This window comes from Trachypithecus francoisi, unplaced genomic scaffold (assembly GCF_009764315.1).
Source record: "Trachypithecus francoisi isolate TF-2019V2 unplaced genomic scaffold, Tfra_2.0 Lachesis_group11, whole genome shotgun sequence".
Taxonomy (NCBI): Eukaryota; Metazoa; Chordata; class Mammalia; order Primates; family Cercopithecidae; genus Trachypithecus; species Trachypithecus francoisi.
In genome coordinates, this window is record NW_022681456.1 from 33,205,742 (window position 1) to 33,221,111 (window position 15,370).

The window sequence follows — 15,370 nt, forward strand, 5'->3', positions numbered from 1 at the left end:
CCTCCTGTTCTGCTCTTATAAGGATATGAGTCACAATGGACTAGGGCCCACCCAGTGAACTCATTTTACCATAGTTGTCTCTTTAAAGGCTTTAGCTCCAAATACATTCTGAGCTACAGGGGGATAGAACTTCAGTAAATGCATTTTGGAGGGACACAATTCAACCCATAGCAGTAAATATAGCATTGTTAGTCTTGTTTTTAATGCATGTATTTCTTTTACATATTTAATTTGCACCCTGCTTCTTTTCCTTAGTGATATCAGAATATTCAGTGTTTCTACAAGCTGCTTTTAAGTATTATTAACTACATACTAATCTATTTTATAAGTAGACTTCTGTTGGAAACCGCATATAGACCTTTCTACTGCTTAGTGTCCTGGGTTCCTTTTTCAGTCCCACATCTGCTCTCAGGGTTCTTTCTGTGCTCTAGCTCTTGGGCAGCATTTGCTCCCTAGTCTCCTCTGTGGCTACCATCATCAATTAATCTACGTTGAGATATTCCCTCTCCTTCCTTTCCTTTCAGAGTGTGATGCAGTCTCTGCAGCAGTCACTTTATTTCTATTCCCAAAGGCAAGCACCTCCACTTCACAATTGCATGTCTCTGATAGACTTAAATTGTAATTTTTCTCTGTTTGTATCTGTCTCATGTAATAAACTATGACCTTTTAAGGAAAAAGGACCGTGCCCTATTTCTTTTTGTGTTCTTTGTGCTTAGGGTAAGACAGACAATGTAGTTGACATTTAGTGGATCTTAAAGGAAAGTGAATGAATAAATGAATAACATAAGCAAATGAACCATATTCAGGACGTTGTTACAGTGTTCCCTCTCCACTGGTGTCTCACACCTTAGATTTATTTTTCTTAAATTTAGTCTAAATGCTCTAGATATGCATAACTTTAGCTTTGGTAGGAATAAATATGTCTGAATGTTTAGAATAAAAGATCTTCATCAAGGTGCTCTGAAAACAAAATGACTGTTACGGTAGAAAAATATGTGTATTTCAGGAAGTGATGTACCCTCTAATTGTAAATATTAGTTTATTTTGGGAGAGCTATGAAAAAGTGAATTCATTTTATTGTTCAGGAGATACTTGGTTTTCACATTGCTCCAAGCACTATTATAGGCCTTGATTAAAAGTGGGGAATAAATTTATGCCTGGTCCCTCCTTTCAAGGAGAACCTGCTAGCATAGCACTTGCATAAAAAGTTGGTCATTAGACTTAGCTCTCTCATTTTAGAGGATTTAGATTGAGATTCAGGTTGTAAAGTCTACAGAAATACATGATCGAGGACCACTTTGATGTGATACTTCATCAAGAAGGTAGTGTTCTTACAAGTTCTTGGTGAATACAACCTTAGGAAAGAAGTTGAAACAGTGCTTCCTGTTTTATGCAGTTAGTTTTAGATTAATTTATATATTCAAAATATTCATGTGTTTTGTATATTTATATGTTATAGATATTTTAAAATATTAAAACTTTTCAGTTAGTGAGGCATTGGAAATTTTTTTTGTCTATCTAAATGTGTTTGTTATTCACATGTATCACTTTGATTTTGTAAATAACACCTCAAATTTGTTTTAAGAAAGAATAAAACTCACTAAACATGTATTTTTTGTTCTCAGGGAAGATTTAGAAACATACAATTAAAATTTTTTTTAAAAAATCTTTTCTCCACAGTTCCATCTCCCAACCTCTATAGCCAGCTGAATGCACTACAGTTTACTGTGGATGAAAGAAGCATTCTATGGTTAAATCAATTTCTGTTGGACTTAAAACAGAGTCTTAATCAGTTCATGGCTGTGTACAAGTTGAATGACAATTCAAAATCTGACGAGCATGTTGATGTTCGAGTTGATGGCTTAATGCTAAAGGTATCATACAAACAAGTAGTAGTAATGATTTAATTCAATTTTGTTCTTTTTATTTTGCAATTTATTTTGTGCATATATGTTACATTCATTATTAATTCATGTTATTGTTTTTTAAAAGATTCTCTTCTTAGTGGTCATGTAAGTCCCCTTTACTCTATTTAATAAGATTTGAGGGGAAGAGTTAGTGTTTTATGTCTTAATAGGAAAGTAGTATTTTTGGGGGAAAGGTCAAGAAAAAGAATTTCTGAGCTAAGTCATGTTCTTTTATCTTTAAGATGTGTGGATTTGACAGTTGGCTGGATTTGACAGTTGGATGAGATTAATTTTTCTTCTCTTCTAGTTTGTCATTCCTTCTGAAATGAAATCTGAATGTCATCAAGATCAGCCACATGCAATTTCTATTCAGAGTTCTGAAATGATTGCCACAAATACAAGGCACTGTCCAAACTGTCGACATTCTGACCTAGAAGCTTTGTTTCAAGACTTTAAAGATTGTGATTTTTTTAGTAAAACATATACCAGCTTCCCCAAATCTTGTGACAATTTTAATCTTCTACATCCAATTTTCCAGAGACATGCTCATGAGCAAGATACGAAAATGCATGAAATTTATAAAGGAAATATTACTCCCCAATTGAATAAAAACACTCTTAAAACTTCTGCTGCCACGGATGTTTGGGCTGTGTACTTTTCTCAATTTTGGATAGATTATGAAGGGATGAAAAGTGGAAAAGGACGGCCAATAAGTTTTGTAGACTCATTCCCTCTTTCCATTTGGATTTGTCAACCAACAAGATATGCAGAGTCACAAAAAGAGCCACAGACTTGTAATCAAGTATCTCTAAACACATCACAAAGTGAATCTAGTGATCTGGCTGGCCGATTGAAGCGGAAGAAGCTATTGAAGGAGTATTATAGTACAGAGTCTGAGCCCTTGGCAAATGGTGGTCAGAAGTCTTCTTCATCAGATACATTTTTTAGATTTTCCTCTTCCTCGTCAGAAGCAGATATTCATGTCCTAGTTCATGTTCATAAACATGTCAGTATGCAGATTAATCACTACCAGTATCTGCTCCTGCTTTTCCTGCATGAGTCACTTATCCTGCTTTCAGAGAACTTAAGGAAAGATGTAGAAGCTGTAACTGGCAGTCCTGCTAGTCAGACATCCATTTGTATTGGAATTTTACTTAGAAGTGCAGAACTGGCTCTTTTGCTCCATCCAGTGGATCAAGCAAATACTCTGAAGTCTCCTGTTTCTGAAAGTGTGAGCCCAGTGGTACCTGATTATTTGCCTACAGAAAATGGGGATTTTTTGTCTTCAAAAAGAAAACAAATTAGTAGGGATATAAATAGAATTAGAAGTGTAACTGTTAATCATATGTCAGACAACAGATCTATGAGTGTTGACCTTAGCCATGTCTCTTTAAAGGATCCTTTGCTTTTTAAATCAGCTAGTGATACAAATCTGCAAAAAGACATTTCTTTTATGGACTATTTATCAGATAAACAGTTAGGGAAAATAAGTGAAGATGAAAGTAGTGGACTTGTTTACAAAAGTGGCTCAGGAGAAATTGGATCAGAAACAAGTGACAAAAAGGATTCATTTTATACAGATTCAAGTAGTATCTTAAACTACAGAGAAGATTCAAATATGCTATCATTTGATAGTGATGGTAATCAAAATATACTTTCAAGTAGTTTAACTAGTAAAGGAAATGAAACCATAGAGTCCATCTTCAAAGCTGAAGATTTGCTTCTGGAAGCAGCTTCACTCTCTGAAAACCTGGACATCAGTAAAGAAGAGACCCCCACAGTTAGAACACTTAAATCACAGTCATCTTTAAGGTAACAACATTTTATTGGCCTTTTAAAAAATTAATTTATTTTGTGGAGTGTGTGTGCCTGTGAGTGTATTTTTTTTTTTTTTTTTTTTGAGACGGAGTCTCGCTCTGCCGCCCAGGCTGGAGTGCAGTGGCCGGATCTCAGCTCACTGCAAGCTCCGCCTCCCGGGTTCACGCCATTCTCCTGCCTCAGCCTCCCGAGTAGCTGGGACTACAGGCGCCTGCCACCTCGCCCGGCTAGTTTTTTGTATTTTTAGTAGAGACGGGGTTTCACCGTGTTCGCCAGGATGGTCTCGATCTCCTGACCTCGTGATCCGCCCGTCTCGGCCTCCCAAAGTGCTGGGATTACAGGCTTGAGCCACCGCGCCCGGCGAGTGTATTTTGTTTTGAGGCAGGAAAGCTCGTGACAAAATAAGGCATTGTTAACATGTGAAAGAGTAGGTGTTTCAAAATATGAAAACACTTTGAGCTTATATGTTTAAATATAATTTCAGCTATGGATGCTATATACATATTTTAATTTTCTTAGATGTATTTTTTTAGATAGAATTCTTTTCTCTATATGTAATAACTTTCTAATTATTTTGTTAACAGTGGAAAGCCTAAGGAACGTTGCCCACCCAACCTGGCTCCTCTCTGTGTTTCTTATAAGAATATGAAAAGAAGCTCTTCACAAATGTCATTGGATACCATTTCACTTGACAGCATGATATTGGAAGAACAGATGTTAGAAAGTGATGGAAGTGACAGCCATATGTTTTTGGAAAAAGGTAAAGTTATGATATAGTTTAAGAATTCATATTACATACATACACCTTAGGAGAAAAGGGATGCTTTTAGTTATATTCAATAATTGTTAACTGTACCTATGCTTTTTAAAGTTGTTGGGCATAACTAAAAACAAATAAATATTTTTAGTTATATTCAGTAATTGTTAATTATTAATAATATTTAGTTATTTTTAGATATATTCTAATTGTTCATTATAGCCCGCCTAAAAAGACTTACTTATACATACATGGACTATGCAAGAGTACCTAACTTTCCTCTAATGGTTGTTCCATTGTTTCTTTTAACCGGAAACTCCTGCCTCTCTATGGCTGAGATCCAGCAATTATATGTATGCAGTCACTTAGACCATAAAGCACCCAATATTAAGGCTACCAGCCTGTATTACAGAGACTCCTATATTTGGAAATTTGATTAGATGGGCTTAATTTGCATGGTGAATTCTACTGATGTACAAAATCAGGATTCTTTCACATATGTAGTATATGGTGGAACTACGTGATTTTCCTATTTTATTGAAAGACAACCAATGTCCTAATAAAGACTGCTAGAAATGAATTAGAAGGTGTTTGTTGCATCTCCCTCATTAAGGCATTAAGGAGTTTGTAAACAGGAATTAAAAACATGGGCCATAGTCAGAAAGTAGTTGCTGCACACACAAAAACATAGGAGACCAGAGGCAAATATGAATTACTTTGTTTTTTCTTTTCTTTTTTTTTTTTTTTTTTTGAGATGGAGCTGTCTCCCAGGCTGGAGTGCAGTATTGTGATCTCAGCTTACTGCATCCTCCGCCTTCGGATTCAAGCAGTTCTCCTGCCTCAGCCTCCCATGTAGTTGGGATTGCAGGCATGCACCAACATGCCCGGCTAATTTTTGTACTTTTTCTAGGGGTGGAGTTTCGTCATGTTGGCCAGGCTGGTCTCAAACTCCTGACCTTGAATGATCTGTGCACCTCAGCGTCCCAAAATGCTGGGATTACAGGCATGAGCCACCATGCCTGGCCTGAATTACTTTCTGTTTGAAAGGAAATAAGCCCATTGATTTAGTTGAAAAGCTTAGATTAGATAATTAGTAACGTAAATATAACAAGTATGTAATAAGTAATAATATAATATGTATTACTAATGTACCATAATAGTAGCTACCATTTGTTGCCAAGCAATGTCTGTTTTGTTCCGCTATCACAGAATACCACAGACTGGGTAATTTATAAAGAACAGAAATTTATTTCTCACAGTTCTGGAGACTGGGAAGTCCGACATCCAACCTCATCAAATTGTAAGGGTTGTAATTTGCAGTCCTGTGTAGGTCAAGAGAAGCTACCTGAAGCCTGTTTTGTAAGGGCCTTAATCCCATTCATGTAGGGGCAAGCTCTCGTGGGCTGATCACCCGTTAAAGGCCCTACCTGTTAGTACTATCACTTTGCCAACACATGAATTTCAAAGGGACACATTCATACCGTTGCAGGTGCTTAAATAGTTTACTTCTTTTATTTATTATTTTTTTTTTTTTTTGAGACGGAGTCTCGCTCTGTCGCCCAGGCTGGAGTGCAGTGGCCGGGTCTCAGCTCACTGCAAGCTCCGCCTCCCGGGTTTACGCCATTCTCCTGCCTCAGCCTCCCGAGTAGCTGGGACTACAGGCGCCCGCCAACTCGCCCGGCTAGTTTTTTTCTATTTTTTAGTAGAGACGGGGTTTCGCCGTGTTAGCCAGGATGGTCTCGATCTCCTGACCTCGCGATCCACCCGTCTCGGCCTCCCAAAGTGCTGGGATTACAGGCTTGAGCCACCGCGCCCGGCCAGTTTACTTCTTTTAATTTGAATTACAACTCTGTAATAATAGAAGCTAACATTTATTGAGCATTTACTTTGTGTTGGTACCATTCTATATGCTTTGTATATATTTTAATAAATTTAAACCTCACAACAATTCTATCAATAGTATACTATTATCTTCAGAGAGGGGTTAAATAACGAATCCAAAGTAACACAGCTAGTTAGTGGTTTAAATTCAGGTATTCTGGCTCTAGAGCCTATTGTCTACTATGTACCAAATTGCCTCAACCCTATGAGGTATAAGTGCTTATTCTTATCCTTTTACAGATACAGAAACTGAGGCTCCTGAAGTTTAAGTAGTGTTCCCATAGTCACATTATTATACGCAGAGCTGGGATTGTCTTTCTTGTTATTCTTGTTAATCTTTTTTTTTTTTTGAGGTGTAGTTTTTTCTTGTTGCCCAGGCTGGAGTGCAATGTAACGATCTTGGCTCACGCAACCTCTGCCTCCTGGGTTCAAGCGATTCTCCTGCCTCAGCCTCTCAAGTAGCTGGGACTACAGGCATCCACCACCACGCCTAGATAACTTTTGTATTTTTAGTGGAGACAAGGTTTCACCATGCTGGCCAGGCAGGTCTCGAATTCCTGGCCTCAACCATCTCAGCCTCCCAAAGTGCTGGGTTTACAGGTGTTAGTTACCATGCCCAGCCTCTTGTTTGTTATTCTAAACTAATATTTACTAGGGACTTACTATACCAGTTACTATCGTAAGCATCTTACATGTATTTAATCTTCAAATAAATTGAGTTAGGAACTGTTATTTTCATTTTAATGGTGAAGCAAACAAAGCCTAGGGAGGTAAGCAGCTTGCCCAAGGTTATGCAGCTAGTAAGTGGTAGAGTTTAGCATTTGAACCCAGTTAGTCAGACTTCAAAGTCTGAGCTCTTCTGTCTGACGCAAACATGTCGTCTTAAAAAATTTTACCCTTTACACAAGTCAGAGAAAAATCTCTCTACTAGATTCCAGTTTACTTTATCTTGGTGGGAGACACTAGTCAGTTTACCTTACATGATAGATGATATTTAACAACAACAATAGCAAACATTTATTGAACCACCCCTAGTCATACCGCCAAGTGCTGTAAAACACATTATTTAATCCTTAAGACCATCATATGAGGTGGTTATTATTATTGATCACTTTTCTGTAGATTTAGAAACTAAAGCTTAAAGAAATAAGGTATCTTGTCCAAAAGTTATAGCCAGCAAGTAGTAAGAGGCAGATTTGTCAGCTATTCTGACTGATAAGCCCAAGTTTTTAACCAATCATTAAGCTATTCTAGCTCCCCAGACTTGGGGAATGTGTACCATACATAAACAAAAATTCTCAGTCTAAGTCTGATAATTCATAGCAATCTTCTTTCCAGCATGTCACTTAAATGTAGAAGAGGTACTGATATGTGTCATGAAAATCTATTCAAGATTCACAGATAGCTGTAGTTCCCCTGTGCCCCCTTTATCGTTTAAAATCCTACCATAACAGAGGATTTTTGTCCTTTGATCAAAATATACTTCAAAAACAATGTTCTTGTGGCAGATCACCCTACTTAATCTGAAAGCATCAGTGGTTTTATTATTTCTAATAAATAATAGTAAGGAAAAGTGACTACCACTCAATGTGGAAAACTTGGAAAATACAACCATAATTTGGAGAGTAAAATCACCAAAAAGTCTGTCTCACATTCACAATATATCAACTGTTATTTATTTTATGAATTTGTATATGTAAACTCCTTTGAAAATATTTTTAAGCCTGTATAAAATTGTCATAAGAATGTACCATAGCCTTTTAAAGATTTCCCTGATGTTGGATGTTTAGACTGTTTATAATTTATTGGTTATAAAAGTGCTGTAATTATATTATTGTTCACAAATTTTTGTCTGCATTTTTGATGACTATCTTAGAATAGATTCCAGCAGTAGACTAGGATCTTAAAAAGTGTGGACTTTGTGTATAACATTTTAATGATATACATTCCTGGTTCTTTTGAACAGTGACTTATTTTTATGTCAGGGTCATTAATTTTTATTGGAAGGAGACTCTTGCTATTTTGTTTTAATTTTACAAGAAATATATGAATATTCTCTCATTTTAAAAGGAGACTAAGGGTGATACTAAGGTGATAACTTCAATTTTTACTCTAGGCATTTCCTTAAACCAGATAATATGGTCTCCTTGATATCATTCCCCATTGCAGAAGTAACTACCATCAACTTTTGGTATATATGCTTCCAGGCCTTTATCTATGTATTTTTATATGTGTGTGTGGATATGTCAGATACATACAAAGGTATGTGTATACAAAAAGATATGTATGTGTATGCGTGCATGTATACATATTTGTGAATGTATGTACATATTTATGAACACATAAACAACATAGCTACCTCTGGTCCCTAACTAGTCTTTCCACATCTGTTCGTATCCATTTGCAGTTCATACTTTATTCCATAGCCAATATATATATATATTTTGATACCAAGTCTCTATCGCCCAGGTTGGAGTGCGGTGGTGTGATTTCGGCTCACTGCAACCTCTGCCTCCTGGGTTCAAGTGATTCTTCTGCTTCCTCAGCCTCCCGAATAGCTGGGATTACAGGTGTGTGCCACCACACCCAGCTAATTTTTGTATTTTTAGTCAAGACGGGGTTTTACCATGTTAGCCAGGCTGGTCTCGAACTCCTGACCTCAGGTGATCCAACCGCCGCAGCCTCCCAAAGTGCTGGGATTTCAGGAGTGAGCCACTGTTCCCGGCCAGGCAAAATACTCTTTTAAAAACAAATTTGGCCGAGCATGGTGGTTCACACCTATAATCCCAGCATTTTGGGAGGCCGAGGCAGGTGGATCACAAAGTCAGGAGATGGAGACCATCCTGGCTAACATGGTGAGAACTGGTCTCTACTAAAACTACAAAAAATTAGCCAGACATAGTGGCACATACCTGTAGTCCCAGCTACTTAGGAGGCTGAGGCAGGAGAATTGCTTGAACCCTGGAGGCAAAGGCTTCAGTGAGCCGAGATCACACCACTGCACTCCAGCCTGGGCGACAGAGCGAGACTCTGTCTTTAAAAAAAAACAAAAAAAGGAGAGAAAAAAAACCCCACAGATTTGATCATGTCATTTTCCACTGTACTGCCGATAACTTGTAATTGCTTTAAGGCTATTAACTTAAAATCCTTAACATTACTGACAATCCTCTGTGTGATGTGGCCCCAGCTTACCTTTTCTGATGTTTTCCCATATGCTCATTATACTTCAGATGGATCATAGTTTATTTCAGTCTATCTCTCACTTTCTTTACTGTGATAAACTTTTCCATCTCAGTCTGTTGTACCTGTTTCTGGAATGCTCTTTTTCATTCTGTTTATTTTATTATTCTTACTTTTTTAATTAAGAGTTGTTAAGGATAACTCTTGGCTTTATTTTTCCCACTCATTATTTTATCCACTCAATGTGTTTCAGAGTGTCTTTTTGCTCTCCTTGCAATTATTCTTTTCTATGTAAATTAAAAAAAAATTTTTTTTAAAGGGGGCCAGGCACAGTGGCTCACGCCTGTAATCCCAGCACTGTGGGAGGTCAAGGCAGGCAGATCACTTGAGGTCAGGAGTTCGAGACCACTCTGGCTAACATAGTGAAACCGCATCTTGACTAAAAATACAAAAATTAGCCAGGCATGGTGGCGTGTTCCTGTAATCCCAGATACTTGGGAGACTGAGGCAGGTGGAGGTTGCAGTGAGCTGAGATCGTGCCACTACACTCCAGTCTGGCCAACAGAGTGAGACACTGTCCCCCCAAAAAAAAAAAAATTAAGGGAATCTTTTTTTTTTTTTTTTTTGACATGGGGTCTCACTCTGTCATCCAGACTAGAGTTCAGTGCAGTGGTGTGATCTTTGTTCACCTCAATCTCTACCTCCCGGGCACACGTGGTCCTCTGCCTTAGCCTCCTGAGTAGCTGGGACCATAAGCAAGTGCCACTACGTCTGGCTAATTTTTTGTTTTTTTTGTAGAGATGGGTTTTTGCTGTGTTGCCCAGGCTGGTCTTGAACTCCTGGGCTGTAAGTGATCCTCTCACCAAAGTGCTGGGATTACAGGCGTGAGCCACTGCACCCAGGCTTGTTCACTTTAGCAGAAATACTATTTTATCATAGATGTTCTCTTAACCCCTGATGATGTTAGGAACCCCTTATGATATGCCTTTATTAGTCCCTCATACCACAGCAGTATTCACAGGTATCTTCCCTGGGCCTTTTATTTAATAATTTGTTGAGCACCTACCACATTGCCAAGGACTACATTAGAAGCTGATTACAGAGTAGTAAATATAATAATAAATTGAGACTTACGTTTTCTATGTCTTTAGGTTTTCTTACCTAATTTTTTTATTAATTCATTTTTATGGTATTTTTAAAAAGTATTGATCTGTAATGGCTACCGAATTTTTTTTTTTAAATTGTCTTTTACCACAGATAGTTTGAGAAGTATTGAATTATAGCACATTCATTATTTGATAACTAATTACAATCTAATTTTTCTTGGTCCATTTTTTAAAGGAGGCAATGCTTGAGAAAGAGTTGAAGGGGCCGGGCGCGGTGGCTCACACCTGTAATCACAGCACTTTGGGAGGTCCAGGCGGGCGGATCACGAGGTCAGGAGGTTGAGACCATCCTGGCAAACACGGTGAAACCCTGTCTCTATTAAAAATACAAAAAATTAGCCGGGGCTGGCGGCGGGTGCCTGTAGTCCCAGCTACTCGTAAGGCTGAGGCAGGAGAATGGCATGAACCTGGTAGGTGGAGGTTGCAGTGAGCTGAGATCGCACCACTGCACTCCAGCATGGGTGACAGAGCGAGACTACGTCTCAAAAAAAAAAAAGAGGAAACAGTTGAAGGGATAGTCCTTTTTTGTTAAATAAACATACAGTGTTAGATGATGTGTAAAACTGATTTTAATTTATTTTTACTTTTGTTATTATTTCAGGAAATAAAAAGAACTCAACTACAAATTACAGGGGCACAGCAGAAAGTGTGAATACTGGTGCAAACCTACAGAATTATGGTGAAACTTCTCCAGATGCCCTCAGTACAAATTCAGAGGGTGCTCAGGAAAATCATGATGACCTGGTAATAAACATTTCAGAGAATTTCAGAGAGATTCTATGAAGATAAATGCCACCAGTTTTATTTCATGTTTGACATGTATTTATTTTGAGACACTCATATATAACATGAATTTTTAGATGGTGGACAATTCATTTTGCAGCTTTTGTTCTTGAAAATGCTTCCCCCCAGTCAATTGTTTTTCCTTTGATTTTACTTTTCTAAATTTGTTTTATCAGATTGAGGAGTGGAGGCTCTTTCTTTTTTCTGTCTTGCCTTTTATGTTTTTTATTTTAATTTTTTTTAAAGATAGGATCTCACTCTGTTGCCCAGGCTGGAGTACAGAGATGTGTCCATAGCCCACTGCAGCCGTGAATTCCTGGGCTTAAGTGATCTTCCTGCCCCAGCCTCCCTAGTAGCTGGGACCAGGTGCACACCACCACACCTGGCTGTTTTAAATTTTTTTGTAGATACGGGCTCTCGCTGTGTTGCCCAAGCTAACGGTTTCTTTTAAGCCCTCCTGATGTAGTGAAAGACTTGAAAAATATATTTTGTCTAGCTTTTACTGAAAATCATTTTACAATCCTTGTGACCTAATTTAATAATAAATAAATGAAAGGTTTTCACAATGTAACAACTGTTTTCTGTAGATCACAAGTATATTTTTGGTCTGGTAGGTCATAGTTGTATTTTTAGAGGGTAACGGTAGTTTCCTATATTATTTCTTAAATTTTGTTTTGAACTGCTTGGCATACTAATATTATTTATGCAATCATTAATAGATGTCCGTTGTGGTATTTAAAATTACTGGTGTTCATGGGGAAATTGACATCCGAGGGGAAGATACAGAAATCTGTCTTCAAGTGAACCAGGTGACACCAGACCAGTTAGGCAATATCAGCGTTCGGCATTACCTTTGTAATCGTCCAGTTGGTAAGTTTTTTTTTTCTTTTTATTAATTACTTTTCATATGCAATGATTTAATATGTTTTAACTTTTATATATGTCTCACCAGCAATCCTATCTTGGCTATAATTGAATTCAAGGGAAATTACATTTACTTATTATAATAATTATTATTTGTAGTTTGTGGTTTCTTCTACAGTGTGAGGAGCTTCAATAGGAAGACATAGTGTAATAGTTCCATGGCATAAAGGGTAGCGGGGGGTAGCGGGGAGGAGTGACTTTGACAAAGAAAATTTTTGTTTTGTTTTATTTCATCTCCAAAAAACTCATTTTGTTTGAAATTATTCCTGGCTTTACTCCATGGAATGAGAATGTGTATGTGTGTAGATCTAGACAGATAAAAAGGCAAAATAAAATCACATTAATCAAGTTGTTTGTTGGCAAGTTCTCTTGTTCAGCAAGCTCACTCTTGTTTTTCTTGCTATGGGAAAGAACACTAACCATTACCAATTTATGGCTGTTTCTTTTACCTTCTATTTTAAAAAATAAAAATATTTGAATTTTGAAATATTTAAATCTTTGGAGTTACATTTGAACTATTGCATTATTTTCTGGAATGTTAATAAGTAGTTATAACACTAATTAAGTATGATTCTGTACCTGGAATACAAGCTTCAAGAGCAACTCTCTACCTGGAGTTGTGAGTGGAGACCTATCGTTGGTGTAAATACATACACACATCTTTAATTTCTTGCAAATCTCCCCCTTTCACAAATATACATACATTTGACCTGTTTAAGACTAGTCACACCCATGCTGAAGAAAAATAAAATACCTTCTCATTATGAATTTTTAAAAATCCATCATGAATTGATATAGCAGTCTTCTTATGAGGACCCATGGGATAAATAACTTTCATACCTCAGAAACTGAAACAGCTTTGCCTTTCCAGAACGAGTTTGTTTTTATCTTAAAGGTTATATGAGTTGTGAAACTATCATATTTTTATCTTTTTTGCTAGAGAGCTCATTTTTGGTCCACCTTTTGGTATAGGAATTTAAATAATGCATTTTGGGTTATTAATCTTAACAACTACCTTTCCCTTTTCCCTTCCATCCTTCCTTTTTTCCTTGTATCCTCATTTTTTATCAGATTATACCATGTGCATATTGCCTCTTACTCATTTTGGAACCAAGTAACATAAAATAAATAAGCAAAATAGTTACCCTGAGTGTGAGTTTACAAGTAATTTACTTCAGTGGTTTCACTAGGAACTTATGTTTTTTAAGTTAGGTATTTTATTATTAGAATTTTAAACTTTGTTTTTAAACTATGTGTTTATACCTGTCTATGCCATCTATAAATTTTTTGGGGGCGATAGGGTCCAGGCATAAGTAAATGTAATTTTACACACACACACTCACACACACTCTCTCTCTCTCTTCCCTTAATATCAGTTTTCGGTTTGCCTTCTAATAGAAACAGTTTAATGAGGTCTTCTCTGTTTACTTTTCTGTTATTTAAGGACCCAGTTTAATGAGGAAGGTGCAAAACCTCAGGCTTTGTTACTTCTTGAGAAATGGCTTAAGAGTCACTTTAAATGTCTGACTTATTTCTGCTTCACAGCCAACATTTGAATGTATACTTAGGTACACAATCAAACACACACTAAGTATCTGAGGCATGTATCACACCTGAGTTCCATCATGACATATTTTTCTTGTTATCAAAAAAACAGAAAATATAGAAAAATCAACATTATTGTAGTAGAAAGTTGCCTTAAAATATTGAAATTAGTGTGTGTACGTATACTGTATATGTACTATAGAATATCACTTAAACTAGGGGTGAATAGTAAAACAAGTATTATTTTAATGTACCACATGGCACATAATTGTAATATTATTGAATAATGCTACAAACATTTTTGTATGTTCATTTTCCTTAGGTTCCGATCAGAAAGCTGTAATTCATTCCAAATCCTCTCCTGAGATTTCTCTGAGGTTTGAAAGTGGTCCTGGTGCTGTAATACACTCTTTACTTGCAGAAAAAAATGGATTTCTGCAGTGCCACATAGAAAACTTCAGCACTGAGTTTCTTACATCTTCTCTTATGAATATTCAACATTTTTTGGAAGATGAAACTGTTGCAACAGTAATGCCAATGAAGATACAAGTTTCTAACACAAAAATAAATTTAAAAGTATGTTAATAAATAATTTTATATTTTCATGTTCCTTTTGCCTATCTGAACTTTCATTCATGTCTAAGAATGTGCCTTTTCTATAATATATGTTCTGTCAGCATTTATTAAAATGATTTTGTCTTTTTTGGTAAATGATATAGAGATCTGTTTTGGAAATTAGGAAATGTCAAAATGTAACAGGCAGTTTTCTCACTGTATCAGCTGAAACATATAAAGATACATATGTTATCTTTAACTCATTAAAAATATGACCGACTAAAGTAACATGGCAATGTTATTTTTCTTTCCTGTAGGATGACAGTCCCCAGAGTAGTACAGTATCCCTTGAACCAGCTCCTGTAACTGTACATATTGATCATCTTGTGGTAGAGAGAAGTGATGATGGCTCTTTTCATATCAGAGGTATATATGAAAAACTGTTAATTTATTTATGATACGGAGTTTCACTCTTGTCACCCAGGCTGAAGTCCTATGGTGCGATCTTGGCCTACTGCAACCTCTGCCTCCCTGGTTCGAGTGATTCTTCTGCCTAAGCCTCCTGAGTAACTGGGATTACAGGTGCCTGTCACCATGCCCAGCTAATTTTTGTATTTTTAGTTTAAAAAAAAATTTTAGTACAGATGGAGTTTTGCATGTTGGCCAGGCTGGTCTCAAACTCCTGACCTCAGGTGATCCACCTGCCTCAGCCTCCCAAAGTGCTGGGATGACAGGCCAACCACTGCGCCCAGCCGATGAAAACCCATTTAAATGAGCACCTACTCAAATTTCGAAGTTAAATTATTTACATACTGATTGTTTCTTTTCACTTGTATTTCTTTTATATATATACA

At 36.9% G+C, this 15,370-nt stretch overlaps 1 protein-coding gene across 2 annotated transcripts in view; it reads left to right on the forward strand.

The window, feature by feature from the left end:
• UHRF1BP1L (UHRF1 binding protein 1 like) overlaps nt 1–15,370 on the forward strand; it is a 116,009-nt gene that overhangs the window by 85,577 nt on the left and 15,062 nt on the right. For both annotated transcript variants that reach the window (XM_033220931.1, XM_033220930.1), the window contains 7 exons: nt 1,681–1,874; nt 2,215–3,719; nt 4,310–4,485; nt 11,311–11,453; nt 12,212–12,362; nt 14,284–14,537; nt 14,834–14,942. In XM_033220931.1, the coding sequence (XP_033076822.1) occupies nt 1,681–1,874; nt 2,215–3,719; nt 4,310–4,485; nt 11,311–11,453; nt 12,212–12,362; nt 14,284–14,537; nt 14,834–14,942 (2,532 nt within the window). The remainder of the gene's footprint in view (nt 1–1,680; nt 1,875–2,214; nt 3,720–4,309; nt 4,486–11,310; nt 11,454–12,211; nt 12,363–14,283; nt 14,538–14,833; nt 14,943–15,370) is intronic.